This window comes from Morus notabilis, unplaced genomic scaffold (genome assembly GCF_000414095.1).
Source record: "Morus notabilis unplaced genomic scaffold, ASM41409v2 Scaffold124, whole genome shotgun sequence".
Taxonomy (NCBI): domain Eukaryota; kingdom Viridiplantae; phylum Streptophyta; class Magnoliopsida; order Rosales; family Moraceae; genus Morus; species Morus notabilis.
Genome location: NW_010361697.1, coordinates 162,942 through 179,277, shown reverse-complemented (window position 1 = coordinate 179,277; position 16,336 = coordinate 162,942). Strand labels below are relative to the sequence as shown.

The 16,336-nt window shown below is 34.8% G+C and overlaps 1 protein-coding gene across 1 annotated transcript; it reads right to left on the bottom strand.

Annotated features, from left to right (window-relative positions):
- Positions 1-5,011: 5,011 nt before the first annotated feature.
- On the bottom strand, positions 5,012-7,109 carry LOC21405386 (alpha carbonic anhydrase 7). The gene is made up of 7 exons (XM_010100507.2): positions 7,010-7,109; positions 6,667-6,884; positions 6,422-6,528; positions 5,753-5,867; positions 5,415-5,579; positions 5,233-5,286; positions 5,012-5,107 (listed from the first exon to the last, which is right to left on the bottom strand). The coding sequence occupies exons 1-7, from the start codon at positions 7,107-7,109 to the stop codon at positions 5,012-5,014; spliced, it is 855 nt and encodes a 284-aa protein (XP_010098809.2).
- Positions 7,110-16,336: the final 9,227 nt, after the last annotated feature.

Sequence of the window (16,336 nt, the reverse complement as noted above, 5' to 3'; positions counted from 1 at the left end):
AAGAGTGTTTGGGTGTGCAGTTTATGCTCACCAAAGAGAGGGAAAATTAGATCCTAGGTCTATAAAGTGCATCTTTCTTAGTTATCTCGAGGGAGTTAAAAGATATAGACTATGCTTAAGAAGTGGTTCACAGTACAAAGTAATTATCAGTAGAGATGTTGTGTTCAATGAGTTTTATATGCCTTATTTAAAATTAGAAAAAGATACTGCTCCCAGTGTCTTTGATGCAGGAATAGGTGCATTACCATCCTAAGAATTACAATTTGAGGTGGAACATTCTAAAGAGCAAACTGACATTCCATCGATAGGCAGTGAAGAAACTCATGAACAAAACACTCAATTGAATGATCAAAATGAAGAAGTTAGTGAACCGGCACAAGAGGAACAACCCATATCAATCCAGAATTTAGATCAATATCAATTGACAAGGGATAGGCCAAGGAGAAATATTAGACCACTTCAGAGATATGATGTAGGGAACTTAATAGCGTTTTCCTTTAACACTACCGAAGAGGTGGAAACTGAAGAACCAAAGAGTTTCACGGAAGCTGTAAATGGTCCACATGCAAACCAATGGAGAGCAACTATGGAGGAAGAAATGCAATCTTTGAGAAAGAATAATACTTGGGTTCTAGTAAACAAACCCAAGTATCAAAAAATAATGGACTGCAAATGGGTATTCAAAATCAAGGAAGGCATGACATCAAAAGATCCAAAGAGGTTTAAGGCAAGATTAGTTACCAAGGGGTTTACGTAAGTAGAAGGTGTTGACTACACCAAAATTTTCTCTCCTGTAGTAAAATACAAGACCATAAGAACCATTTTAGCATTAGTGGCTCATGAAGATTAGGAACTATAACAAATGGATGTGAAGACTGCTTTCATCCATGGAGATTTGAAGGAAACAATTTATATGTCTCAACCACCGGGGCTTGAGGTTAAAGGAAAGGAAAAACAAGTCTGTCTCTTGAAAAAGTCATTATATGGCCTTAAGCAGTCTCCACGCCAATGGTATAAGAGGTTTGATCACTATGTCACTCAAATTGGTTTTACTAGGAGTCATTATGATTCATGTTTATATTTTAAAGATATTGGTACTATGTCTGCAGTATATCTTTTACTATATGTAGATGATATGCTCATTACTAGTGCTAGTATTAAGGTTGTTAAGAAAGTAAAAGGTCTCTTAAGTTCTGAGTTTGATATGAAAGACCTAGGTAATGTTAAGAGGATTTTGGGTATTGACATCAAAAGAGATAGGCAACACAAGGTTTTATACTTGTCACGGGAAGATTACCTTAGGAAAGTGATCAGGAAGTTCTCAATGGAGAATTCTAAGAGTGTTAAAGTCCCTCTTGCAGGACATTTTAAGCTCTCAGCCGAGCAATCTTCCTCAATTGAGGAAGATAAGATTAAAATGGCTAAAATACCATATGCTAGTGCTGTAGGGTCACTCATGTACTTCATGATCTATACTAGACATGATTTAGCCTATTTTGTGAGTGTATGGCAAATCCAGGTCCGGATCATTGGTTAGCTATGAAGTGGTTACTGAAGTATGTTAATTCTACTATTGATTATGGTCTTATTTATAAACACAGAACTAATCACTTGATCTTGGAAGGTTTTGTGGACTCTGATTTTGCAGGTGACAAGGACAGGAGGAGATCTACACCATCATACATGATGACTTTAGATGGAAATTGCATAAGTTGAAAGTCTCAACATCAACCAATGGTAGCATTATCAAGTACAGAGGTAGAATACATTGCTGGAACAGAAGGTTTTAAAGAAGCAATGTGGTTACAAGGACTGCTAAAGGAGTTAAAGGGGCCGATAACCATTTACTCAGATAGTCAATCAGCAATTCATTTGTGTAAGAATCCAGTCCATCATGAAAAGACCAAGCACATCGATGTGAGACATAATTTCATCAGAGAGAATGTGGAAGAAGGAGTAGTTCTACTGGAGAAGATTGACACAGAGGACAATCCATCAGATATGGCTACTAGGGTGATCAATGCTGGCAAGCTCCAGAAGTGTTTGGACTTTCTAGGCATTGGAAAGACTTGAATTGTCAAGTCTGAGCAATGACATATGCAGAAGAATTTATAACTCAAAAACAATGTCGCTCTTTTGAGATTAAGGTGGAATTTTGTAAGGTTAATCTCATAAAAATGACATTCACAGAGAAGGAATTCCTACACTCTAAAACACATGTCGTTTTGGGGCAACTAAAGGTTTGATTTGTAGATTTGGATATTTAATAGCTTCAGCCAATCAAAATAGTACACGTGGCAAGACTATTATCTTGTTGACCATTTTATTATATATTGGTTTTAGAAGGCTTTGGAACCTTGATTTGCTCTTTCTTCTTCACGGTGAATTAAAGAAAGACAAAGGGAGAAATATTCTTCTGAGAGAGATTTAGTGAGAGAAACTCTAGGGATTTCTAGAGAGAGAAATTGTAAGCTTGGGAACAAGGGGATATGGGAGTTTTTGGGTTTGTTCTTCCACTGGGAATTCATCTTGTTATTCGCTTAGTTTCTTCTCTTGGGTGTGGGTTTCTGTAATTGGGGAAATCTTTGTGTTGTGAGGAATTGATGGTGTAATCTTTCTCTGATTAGTGGATAGAGTTTTTCTGCGGAAGAGCTCAACGGGGATGTAGAAATTTTATTCCGAACCTCGGTAAAATAAATCTTCTGTGTTCATACTGTTTTTAGTTTTATTGTTTCTTGCAATTCCGGCGAGTTGGTGTTGGAATCGCTCCAACAGTTATGTTGGTATTTTCAAGAATTGAATAGCTTCAAATATTTCGTGGCATATTTTACAATCATAAAGTATACTTTTCGTATCATAAAAGTGCGAAAGTGGTATTTTTAATTCTAATATATTACTCTCTAAACTTCTATATTTGGCAGTTTTGTCCCATAAAACTTACATTAATGAGAATTTCTGAAATTTGACATAAATAATCGCATAAATGTGGCATAATAATTGAAAATTCTACATAAATAGTTACACTAAATGCAAAAGGTTCTAATTTCAATAGTTTTAACAGTTTTAAAAAGAACATTCCGCACATGATATAACTACTTTTGTTAATTTCAAGTTATGGCAGAATATATGGACCAATGATTACATCTATTAAATTTCTAAAAATGCTTCCTTGATTCTAATATTAGGACGAAAACTATGAGGAAAACAAAATTTTGAGGAGAAGCTTATAAAATTAAAAGTTCATAACTAAAGTGTTACAATGCTCATATTTTGGGAACTAACAATGTTAAATAACCCTAAAAATTTAAGAATAAAATAAATGGAAGAAAATAACAGAACGTTTTATTTTGGTTAGGCAATATGTCTATATACATGGACTAGGAATTAAAAGAAGGAATTCACTACTAAAGAGCACTATTAATGACTATATATAAATACAAATCTGTGGATATCTCTTAAAAATATAAATACACTTAAGCGCCTTTCTGTAATAAAAGGAAGAAGATAACATAACGTTTTATTCTGGTTCGATTTTAGTGATTTTTTTTTTTTAAGAAATAAATGACCATACTTTTCCAAAATTAATGAAATCGCCGCTCCTAATAACTAATTATGCAACCAAAAAATAAAAAATGAGCTTCCATTCCGTCACATGAAATTAAAGGGAATACTGCTCTACAACAAAGAAAGGGGTAATTTTGAGGTACTACAAATAGAAATTAAGGCCCCGTTTATTTCACTGATTCGAGTTTAAAATTTGAGTTTTGTTATAGGCAAAAACTCTCACAAACAGTTACATCTAACTTTTTTACTACAGTAAAAAGCTCTCACATAAAATTACATCTCAACTCGAATTAAAAACTCAAATCAACGAACTAAACGAGTCCTAAAAAACCGGCCATATCTCTAATTTTGTAAAAGTGTGACCATATGTATTTTGCGCTAGGGGGCTTATCATACTTTATAAGCCAATTTCTTTATCACGTTCGTCATTTTTCTAGTTACCCTCACCTTCTTAAATTATGTTTATTCTTTTCACTTACTACGGATTTTTTTCCCCTTTTCATTTTTCTTTTGTTATCACTTCAATTGTAATTTTCCTTTTATTCTTCTTGTTGGCCTTAAAAGAATCGTTTCTCTCCTATTGTTGTTGTTTTTGTTTTTCATCGTTTTGACCTTCTTTACCCTCGCTGTTAACCTTTCCATTGTTGATTTTATTTTACTGCCGTTTTCGATTTGTTGTCATTTTCTTTTTGCGTTATATCGAAATATGCATTTGGTATCATATGTTTTTTTTTATAATTTCATGCGAGTACCTTTATGTTTTTTTTAAAAAAAATCTCTTTTTAATACCCTGAGGCTCTCTTCTAGGACGTAAAATGCCATTTATGTTCTTATTCTTGATATGTTATGAATTTATTAAAAATATATGTTTTAAAAAAATCATAAAATAGAAAAAAAAAACTCCATCTCTCTCCTCTCTCTCTCTCTTCTGCAACAAATCTCTCGTTTGGGAATACGCACATATTATATAGAGATTATCTTAATTACCGCTAAAAAAAAAAAAACTCAGCTCATAAAACTCATACACAACACAAACCAGAAAGCAAAACCAACAACAATATACTCGTAGATCTTCAAAATCACAGACCAAATAGCAATAAAGTCAGCAAATTGCAGATCTAAAGTTATTTGTCTCCGTTCCCCTTTTATCTCTAACTTGCGGAACGTCTTGCTGCAGTCTTTTCATTACCGATTACGATTCTACCTACAAATGTTGTCGTTTTCTTACGTTATTGTCGTTTTATCCTATGTTTTCGTTCCCATGTCCTTTTTTTTTTTTTGCCTTCTAATTTTGCCGTTGTCAATATCGTACTATTCTATTTTAATGAAATTTTCACCCATATACATATACTTTATTCTAAAGAGCACTATTATATCAAAATCATATGCAAGGAATCCCAATTCTTCAAAATATTACATGCGAAGAACATGGAACAATATGGCATGGTTAGTTTTTCGAATCGTCATGCTGAAACATTGGGCCACAGATGTGGATATCTCTTTCATTCAGAGGCTGCAACGGCCTTGCATTCATCTCTGCGTGCTGTATTAAAAATTGCATCATTACAACTTTGGCTCAACGGAATTAAAACCTTTTTTTTTTTTCAATAATAAATAATAATAATTATAGAAAAAAAAGAAGTACTAATCAAACAGTTATCCACTTACATCATGAACAGCTTCTCTAAGTAGGCTCACTTGTTCTCTTGAAACAGTGCTTATCTAAAGACAATTCAAGATCAGAGTCAAAATCACAAATAAGGAAAATTATATAGAATTAAAGAAAATTGATTAAGTCTAAATGATATATATATATATATATATATATAATGTGTGTATATTTTATATACCCTTTTGTTCATAGTCCAAATAACTCCTTCAGTACAAGGCGGAATTGTGAGTGAGCCAATGTATCGGTAGTACTTCAAACCACCCATTTTGAGCTCTCTTGGATCAATCACTCCTTTGTGTACCTCCTGCTTTGTGTCGGTTATAGACACCATATCTTTGGTAAACTGAAAGTAACCAATAATATTTCAGTCCAAGCAGAGAAAAAAAAAAAAAAAGGGAAAATCAATTATATTTGTCCCTTTTTTTTTCTAAACAATAATATGTATATTCATGAGTTTATTTAAAGGGTTTCTTCTTCTTCTTCTTCTTTATTTTTATTTTTATTTTTTATATATACCTTGGAGAGAAAACGATCAGGCTTTCCAAACTTGTACAACATTGCAATTACAGCGATTCTCCTTTCTATCTTAACATCAGGGCTTGAGTGAACTATGTGGAGCTCCAAGTCAAGCCTAATAGTAATATATAATCAACAAAGACGACTTTAGCATGAAGACATTTTACCATTATTGTTTGCTAACTGACCAGTACTTTACAGTTTCTTCTTATTAATTAAATCATATTTTATATAACTTCCTTGAGTTGACTAGTTTAGGGATTTTTTTATTTTTTTATTTTTAGCCTCATAGCAGTACTCACAACTGTAAATAATGGCAAAACAAAAAATTTAGAGCCCGGTAAAAGGATTCGTTTCCTAATTCGAATCATGATTCGTGGTTCGTTACAGTATTTTCTCTCACAAAAAATACACGTAAATCAAAAATAATTTTAATCACATGGTTCTAATCTATAAACCAAACGGGCTCTTATAGTTTACAATAATAACACTCACTATCATACAAGTTTACAATTTTGTATATTGCAAAGATAAGTAAAATATCTATATATATATATAGATATATACTATTATTATTTTAGTTTAAAATTTTGGTTTGATTCACGTCCTTTAAAAAACTTTTCTTGGCTCGGCCACTGAACATAAGAAGAGAAATTAGGTGATAAAGACCTCCTGCCATTGATGGAGTGCTCAGAAGGTGAGTGCCAGTGACATTGTTGAAGGAAGTAATCGGTGCCGTTGATCTGAATTGATCCAGCATCATCGAGCCATACAATCTTGCATCAAAAGTATGTGTTGGCTTAGCAGGCTTGCAAAACATCTTAAGCTTCTGAACAAATTCTTAGAAAGAGGAGGGGGAAAAAAAAAGGGAACAAAAACAAAAACAAAAGAAAGAAGTAATTGGATTTTCTCACCGAAATATCATGACCTCTATTCTTGATAGTAGCATTAGCAGGCTTATAATTCATCTTAATGTCTCCCAACTTTGGAATGACTTTGACCCTGTGATTCAACAGATCAATCGGTGACTGCAATTTTCCATGTTTGCACGCCTTCCATTCTTTCTTAAGCTCTCCCCAATGACGTGGTCCCTTCTCACTCTCTTGCATGTAATCAAAATCTCTCTCATCCTCTGCAACGAAATCAAAATACCATCATCAGATTAAGATATAACAAACATATATATATATATATATATATATATATATATATATGCCTGTATAAATGAATTCAATAATTAGGTGATCTTGAGATTACCAACTTCTTGAGCTGAAATGGGTGTTTGTTGTAAGAGTGAGTAAAAGAAAAGTAGGAGCAAAAACCATGAGGTGAAGACAAGTTTGATTTGAATCTTCATTAATGAAACCTTACAGCCTTAGTACTGCTGTTATTTGTTTGGTGCACCGAAAGATCTCCCGAAATGGGTTTATAGAATTGTCTTAGTACTAAGATAATGATGACCAGCAAAGAATTACGTGTACTTAATTATGACATAAACGTAAATCAGAACTTTTCTTTTTGGTCAATGTTATAACGTATCATTTAGCAATTAGATCAAATGTCGTTAATGATAGATGCCCTAGGTATTATTATTGGAATGAAATCACGCTTGTCTGTTGCTAACATAAGTCTCTTAGGCTCTGTTTAAAAGCATTTTTGTTTTTTATTTTTTTAAACAAAAAGGCAAAAACATTTCTTCTTGTTTTTGTTTTTCAATTTTTTCAAACAGAAAATATGTTTGGTAATCACCATTTATCTTCTATTTTTAAAAATAAAAAACAAAAAACACATAGGTTTTGCACAAAACAAGTAAAGATTTCTCCATTTTCTTAATTTCTATTTTATAGGCTGAAAATTTATTTTGAGATTTGACTTGCATTTTTTTAGTTCGTAGATGTTAAAGAAGTAGATCCCCAATTCTAGTTACCGAGAGTAATAAAAACGCAATAAAAGAAATAAAGTAAAATCAACGTATAAAATTTATAGAGATTTGTCTCAATTGAGACTGTCTTCTTTTAATCACTGCAATTTTCCCACTAAGATAAAAAAGAAGAAATTACAAGAAAAAAATCGCACATCTCTCAACTTTTTTTACGTCTCTAATAATATCTCATAAACGGGATAACTTTCATAGTCTTATGTGTAATGTAGGCCTCGTTTACTTTGTAAATTTGAGTTTTTAATTTGAGTTGAGATGTAATATTTTCTGAGAGCTTTTTACTATAACAGAAAAAGTTAGATGCGATATTTTTTAAAAATTTTTTACTGTAAAAACTCTAAAATTAAAAATTTAAATCAGTGAAGTGAACAAGACTTATAATAAATCGTGAAGGTAATTAATTTATCTCTACAACTTAATAATAGATTGATATAATAATGATGTGTCAAATCGAGTAGATGGTACGGGTTTTTGGAGTCAACTATCAGCGCTGTACGAAGAGTACTCCTGCACTTTGAAACGACTAGGAGAAGAAAACGACAAAAGGGCCAATGTGCTATACGGCAGGAGTCCTATCACTGTGTAAATATATAGGTTAATCGCAGATGACATTTTCCACCATTAATTGTATTATTGATAACGATAGAAACTAATTTAATCCAAATAATTAGTCTAGAACATGTTTAACTTTGAATTTTGTTGTCTAGATGATGCACATGTAAGGGATGACAACTTGTACTTAGTACGGATGAAAATGGATTATAGTTGACTCTCAAGATAATTAAATAAGTAAATGATCATGGAACATGCACTTGAAAGAAAAAAAAAAAAACCACAAGAATACACATTAAATTAGGAGCTTTATGTGGCAAGAAATACCCATTATACTGCATGTTATTTTACATTAGATCTAATCAAAATTACATCAAAATAAAGAAGTATATAAAACTAATTTGATATAGATCTCACCTTTTAAAACAAAACTCTATTATAGGTATTTTTGTACGTAAAATTTCATTTAAATTAAGGAGAGCTCTAATGTCGGTATGAAAATATTACCCCACGAATAAGGCTCTATTTTACATCATCAAATTTATCTTTTTTTTGTATTTTTTTTAATTATTATATTTTGATATGATTTTGACAGATGAAATGTTGAGCTTCATGAATCAAGTTATCAGGAACCTTTCTACACTTTGTGATTGTTATTTTCGCATTTTTTTAGTATGTCATCGTTTGAAAATGATTTTACCCTATTCATGGTTGTTTTACGTTTTAATGTTTCTGTCCTTTTCGCTCCTTTGTCGTTTGTCTCTTTCTAATTGTCTCTTGTCGTTAACTTTTTTTAGTAATCGTTATCGTTGTTTTTTCAATTGATTGGACTTTCATATATATATATATATATATATATATATTAGATCATATATATAAATATATATATTTTTATATTTTAGATTAGTGTTTTGTATTTGTTGTCTTTGTCCATTTATTGCCGTGTTTTTCTTGTTCTTTCAATTTTAATTTTTTGTATGGAAAAAAATTAAAGAAGAATAGCTATTAAACAACGATTTTAGTTTTTTTTAGAGATATTGCTAAATTTTTTAGCTCCATCTCTGTGAGTGTGAAAATGCATATCACTATAGCTCGTTTGGTTCATGGATTAGAACCATGAGATTAAAATTATTTTTGATTTACGTGTATTTTTTGTGAGAGAAAATATTGTAGCGAACCATGAACCATGATTCGAATCAGAGAATGAATCCTCTAACCAAACAGGCTAAAGAAAGATGACAGAGAGTTTACCGAAGTAGGCGACCTCGTTTATAAATTAGGGTGTTGTTTTATTTCCTGATATCTGTTTCTATATGTATAGTTTCTATCAGTATATCTCGTTTTCCGTTTTTGTTTCGTTTTCTATCTAAAATGATTTTATTGTTATTATTATTTAGTCGCTTATCACTTATTGTTGTTGTTTTTCATTTATTGCCTTTGATTTGTTGGGTATTATATATTTTTTTCAAATAGGTAGTTATTGTTGTTTTCTAAAGTTTATGTATGAGCGAAATTTCATTCAACACTTATCCAACATTCTTAAACTAATAATTTGGATTGAATAAGCAAATAATCTAAGAAAATTAGAAGAATACTCAAAGAACACTATTAACCTCAAGAAAGAAATAAGAGCAAAGTGAAGACAATTAGGCAATTGTATTGGAGAATTGAGTGTTTCTTTTATCGCTAATCAATTAATATTGTCGTTTATGATATAAAATTGTCGTTTTCTTGTCTTTATTTTACAGTTTATTTGTTTGTTTTTCCCTTTATTTCTGTTACAACGAATAGACTATTCTAGAATAAGTTTGTTTTGCTGAGGTGTACAATTTTGTTACATCGATTTGTGTAAGCAGAGAATTCTGTTAGGAAAGGATTCCTCCTCTGCTATATATGTATGTTGTACTCTTGAGTATTATTCAGTGAATGAAAGAGAATGTTTTCTCTCTTCTTCCTCAACACTATTTCGTAAACTGGTATCAGAGCATTTTTGCTATCCCTGCTGTATTTAGTCTCTGAGTATGGCTCGTTGAGGTCAACAAAACAACGCCAATCGTTTCCAGGCTTTGACTCCACCTTCTTCATCTAGCACCGTGGATCAACATGATCCGACCTCCATGGACGGAGCGAACAGTCCATATTTTCTCCATAGTGGAGATCATCTTGGCCTCATCTTGGTGTCTCACTGGCCTTAATTACAACACTTGGAGCAGAGCTATGTTCATGGCCCTCAATGCCAAACACAAGCTCGGTTTCCTTGATGGATCTATTCTAAAACCACCGGCTGAAGCACCTCTTGCTGGGATTTGGTCTCATTGCAACAGTATGGTAATTTCGTGGCTACTCAACTCTGTTTCGAAGGATATTGCAGATAGTCTTCTGTATTTGGACACTACTTAAGCTATTTGGACAAATTTGCACGAGAGATTTCATCAAAGCAATGCGCCACGTATTTTTCAAATTAAGCAGCAGCTACAAGGGTTATGTCAAGGCTCTTTAGACATCAACACCTACTATACATGCCTGAAGATTTTGTGGGATGAACTCAAGCATTACCAGCCTATTCCGGTCTGCCGCTGTGGAGGTATGAAAGCTTGGCTTGACTATCAACAGCAAGAATATGTTATGCAATTTCTAATGGGCTTGAATGAGTCGTATGGAACAATCAGAGGACATATTTTGCTAAATGATCCTCTGCCTTCCATTTTAAAAGTTTTCAATCTTATTGTTCAGGAGGAGAGACAGCGTACAATCGGCACTGGATCTACTGGTCCAGCCAATCCTTTAGCATTTCAGGCCTCATCATCGAGTCCCCTCATTGCTGCTTCACTGTCGGCTCACCCTGTGGCGGTTGTGTCTTCCTCAAATAGACCCATAAGGGATCGGCCTGTTTGTACGCACTGTGGGCTAGCTAGACACATCATGGATAAATGCTACAGACTGCACGGGTATCCTCCTAGATTCAAGTCCAAGTCCAAGGCCCATTTCACACAAACGGCCCAATCACCCTCAGTGGGCTCCCTTCAATCCAGCTCATATCAACATAGGGTTTTTAATGACCGACATCAGATCTCATATCCTCAGATTTCACCTTCAGCCGCAGCGGCGATGAGCTCGCCTCCACCAAATGGTCAGTTGAGCACCGATCAAGTCCAGCAGCTAATTGCCTACCTGAGCTCGCAATTTCATCATCGCAAGATCGCCACTCCTGACACTCAAACAGATGAAGTTCCTTCACTCCCTAATCCCTCAGTTTCTCAAATCTATGGTAACTCATTTTTCATTTCTTCCCTTTCATCTCTTTCCATTCCGTTTGGCACATGGGTTATAGATACTGGTGCAAGCCATCATGTTTGCTGTGATTTGTCTATGTTTTCTCATTCAGTTCCAATCCAAAATACCACTGTTACATTACCCAACGGTCACACTGTAACAATCGAGCGCACAAGCTCTGTGAAATTGTCCAAATTCTTGATATTACATGATGTGCTCTTTGTTCCATTGTTTGCCTTTAACTTACTCAGTGTCAGTGCACTCACACTCAGCCATAACTGTAGTGTTAATTTTATTTCCAATTCGTGTGTTATCTAGGACCTCACTCAGGGCTTGATGATTGGGAGGGGTAGAAGACAAAGAAATCTGTATTTTCTAGATTTAGGAGTTGTTTATTGTAATTCATTTTCTTCAGCCTATGTGGCAAGCAAAAGTGATATTTGGCATTATAGATTAGGACATCCCTCTGCTGTAAAACTTTAGTTGCTTCATAATGAATTACAAATTTCTAACCCCTTGTCTACATTGTCTTCACATTGTCGAATTTGTCATTTGGCTAAGCAAAAATGACTTCCATTCATTTCAAACAATCATATGTCTTCACGACCTTTTAATCTAGTGCATATTGATATATGGGGTCCTTTTCATGTTAATACACGAGCTGGTCACAAATATTTCCTCACTATTGTTGATGATTGTACTAGAGCCACATGGGTCTATCTTTTGGTTTCAAAATCAGATGTTATAACCATTTTTCCAGAATTTTACAATCTGATTTTAACACAATTTAACACTACCATCAAATCTGTTCGATCTGACAGTGCACCTAAGCTCTCATTTGATGACTTTTTCTGTTCTAAAAGGATTCTCCCTTATCATTTTTGTGTTGAAACTCATGAGCAGAATTCTGTAGTTGAGAGAAAGCACCAACGTATACTTAATGTGGCACGAGCACTCCTTTTTCAATGTCATATTCCACTTTGCTAATGGGATGAGTGTATCTTGGCTGCTGTCTATTTGATTAATAGGACACCCTCACCCTTGTTGTCAAACAAAAGTCCTTTTGAGTTGTTAAATAACAAGAAGCCAACATATTCTCATCTCCGTTCCTTTGGTTGTTTGTGCTATGGTTCAACTCTCCTTAGCCAATGCACAAAATTTGCTCCTCGAGCTCGAGCCTCTGTTTTTATTGGCTATTCTTTTAGTTATAAAGGATACAAATTACTTGATTTAGAAAATCATAAGATATATATCACAAGGAATGTAGTTTTTTCATGAGTCTATATTTCCTTTTGCTCAATCACAGTTAGATAATTCTCACCTTGACTTGTTCTATGCCCGTGTCATACCATGTCCCATTGAGTCTCAACATCAGCTTCCTTCTCAGATGGTTTCCCTATCATCCGAGCCTCCTACCAATACTCTCACTCATGATGTTGATCAAACTCAAGCTTTGCAGCCCATTTCTCGTCCACTTCGCACAACAAAACGACCAACATACCTCGAGGACTACCATTGCCAATTGGCCAGCATATCACCCTCGGCTTCCTCCCATCCCATTTCTTCCTTTTTGAGTTACCATAAACTCTCACAACCTCATTGCATCTTCACTCTAGCCATTAGTACACAAACCGAACCTCAAACTTTTTCACAAGCTGTTCAGTTTCAGGAATGGTGAGATGCAATGGATGTTGAATTGCAGGCTTTGGAAGGCAATGGTACTTGGTCACTTGTTTCCCTTCCACCAGGAAAGCAACCCGTTGGTTGCAAATGGGTATACAAAATAAAGTTTCAAGCAGATGGTACTGTGGAACGATACAAAACGCGTCTCGTAGCTAAAGGTTACACGCAACAAGAAGGTATAGATTTTCTGGACACCTTCTCCCCTGTAGCTAAACTTTCACAGTCAAACTTTTGCTTTCTTTGGCTGCCATTTTTAGATGGACTCTCACTCAACTTGATGTTACAATTCTCCATGGTGATCTCACTGAGGAAGTATATATGAGTATTCCGTCAGGATTTTCTTGCCGAAAGGGGGAGAATTTTCCTCCTAATGCTGTTTGTAAGTTGCATAAGTCAATATATGGGCTACGACAAGCCTCTCGTCAATGGTTTAGTAAGTTCTCAACTGTTTTGTTGGAAACAGGTTTCATTCAGTCAGCAAATGACCATTCCTTGTTCATCAAGAGACAAGGTTCCATTTGCTTGGCTATTTTGGTATATGTGGACAACATAATAATTGCTAGCAACAATGGTGCAGCCGTGACTGAGCTTAAACAAGTTCTTAATAAACAATTCAAAATGAGAGATTTGGGACCTCTCAAATATTTTTTGGGCCTGGAAGTTGCAAAGACCAGTGCTGGAATCTCAGTTTGTCAACGGAAATATACATTGGAATTGCTTTCTGAAACAGGATACTTGGGTTGTAAACCAACATCTGTCCCGATGGAGCCAAACCTTAAACTCTCACAAGAGGATGGTGATTTGGTAGATGATCCTTCCACCTACAGACGTCTCATTGGTAAGTTATTATATCTCACCATTACTATACCTGATTTGAGTTACTCGGTCAATAGATTAAGCTAATTCTTGGCTGCTCCTCGTGTTTCTCATATGCAAGGAGCTTTTCGGGTTTTACAATACATCAAAAGAACTCCAGGTCAAGGCCTGTTTTTTCCTTCCAATTCAACTATTCAGTTAAAGGCTTTTGCCGACTCTGATTGGGCAACATGTCCCGACACACGACGATCAATTTCTGGTTTCTGTGTATTTTTGGGTTCATCTCTTATATCTTAGAAATCAAAGAAACAACAAATTGTATCCAGATCTTCGGCTGAGGCCGAATATAGGTCTATGGTAAACACTACTTGCGAAATCTTGTGGTTGCTTGCTCTGCTGAAGGATTTTCACATTTCTCACAATGGACAAGCACTTCTCTTTTGTGATAATCAAACAACTCTTCATGTTGCCGCCAATCCCGTTTATCATGAACGTACTAAACATATAGAGATTGATTGCCACATCATCCGTGAGAAAGTCCAAGCCGGACTTGTGAAGACTATGCATGTATCCATTATGAATCAGTTGGCAGATATATTCACCAAAGCACTTTAGCCAACACAGTTTCATACTCTACTTGGCAAGATGGGAATCCATGATCTGTATTCTCCATCTTGAGGGGGAGTTTTACAATATTTTCCAGCATGTCTTTATTTTACAGTTTATTTGTTTGTTTTCCTCTTTATTTCTGTTACAACGAATAGACTATTCTAGAATAAGTTTGTTTTGCTGAGGTGTACAATTTTGTTACATCGATTTGGGTAAGCAGAGAATTTTGTTAGGAAATGATTCCTCCTCTGCTATATATGTACGTTGTACTCTTGAGTATTATTCAGTGAATGAAAGAGAATGTTTTCTCTCTTCTTCCTCAACACTATTTCGTAAACTGCTCTGATATCATGTTAGTTTATCAATCCATCCCAAAAGCTTAAGCTATTAGGAGGTGGGCCAACAATAGTTTTATACTTTAACACTCCCTCTCACATATGGGCTGGACAATGGGTAATCGTGTGGGTAAATTAATTGGAAAGCCCAACACGTGAATATTTAAGACCGAGATATATTAAAGACCCAACACATGATGACAATTTTAAATAGGGATAAATAGTGCAATTACGGGAGTTTGAACTTAGGACCTCTCGCTCTGATACCATGTTAGTTTACCAATCCATCCCAGAAGCTTAAGCTATTAGGAGGTACACCAACAATAGTTTTATACTTTAAATTTTCATTTCAATTCCTTGCAGCGGATCCTTCATTTATTGGCGTTTTCCTGTCATGGTCTACTTTCATTGCCGGGTTTTACCTTCTTTGCGATTAGTATAGGTGGTGTCGCTTAAATCTGTTTTCTTTCCATCTTTTCTTCGTCGTTTCAATTATTTATTGTCGTTTTCAGATTTTGTTGTCGTCTTATCCTGTGTTTTTGCCAACTTTTTGGCTTACCGTTTTCATTGTTCCGTCTTTTGTTTGACTTTATAGCCTTGTTTGCAAGACCTCTTAGCGTTGCAAGTCATCAAATATTATTCATATCTTGTCACGCCCCCCAAACGGGATGGGTGACGTGGAACTCGATTTGGGATTTATAGAGCAGATTCCCAACCGGGTCCCACACTTAACTGCATAAAAATATAAATAAACGACATAATCCAGGAGCCTCTGACACACAGGGCTCCACCCCACAGGACATACAGTATCGTACATACATGCACATGTAAATAATCAATTACAATAGACATCATCCACAGTCTAGTAAATCCAATATTAAATAGGTTTACATAATTTCTCAAATTCCTTACATTTGTTCAAGAGGATAAACTCAATCCTCACTTGATCCAACAGTAGCAACTCCAGCTACCCTGCACCGCTCCTCGAGTCTCCTGGGAGAGGTTTAACATTTAAAACATAAAACGTGAGCGAAAGGCCCAGTAGGATATAATTCGAAATATTTAAAATAAATGAGCGCATGAATAAATGATTGAGTACATAAATAAAATAAGACATTCAGTCCCGACAGAACAGCCGGAACCTCACATCCTTTTTCTCAAAGGAAATATAACTGAAAATAACCATGTTACAGGCTTCAGCAAGTAATTAGTACAAATTACTTACCTAACCAAGTGCCTCGCCTACCCGGACCGGTTTCGGGTTCTGCCCCCGAGGATGCACTCTCCGCATCCTATCTAGGCTTACAGCAATAGACTCTATTACCAGTTCACAAGACCTCTTATCTTAAGAAATCATCCATTTAACATTATGAAATC

What these genes read in the sequence shown, in the direction of transcription:
- LOC21405386 (XM_010100507.2), bottom strand. Translation starts at nt 7,109, where the DNA reads ATGAAGATTCAAATCAAACTTGTCTTCACCTCATGGTTTTTGCTCCTA. An exon ending in ATAGAGGTCATGATATTTCG is followed by an intron (nt 6,529 to 6,666) that starts GTGAGAAAATCC and finishes TTTTGATGCAAG; the next exon opens with ATTGTATGGCTCGATGATGC. An exon ending in CTGATCGTTTTCTCTCCAAG is followed by an intron (nt 5,580 to 5,752) that starts GTATATATAAAA and finishes GGTTACTTTCAG; the next exon opens with TTTACCAAAGATATGGTGTC.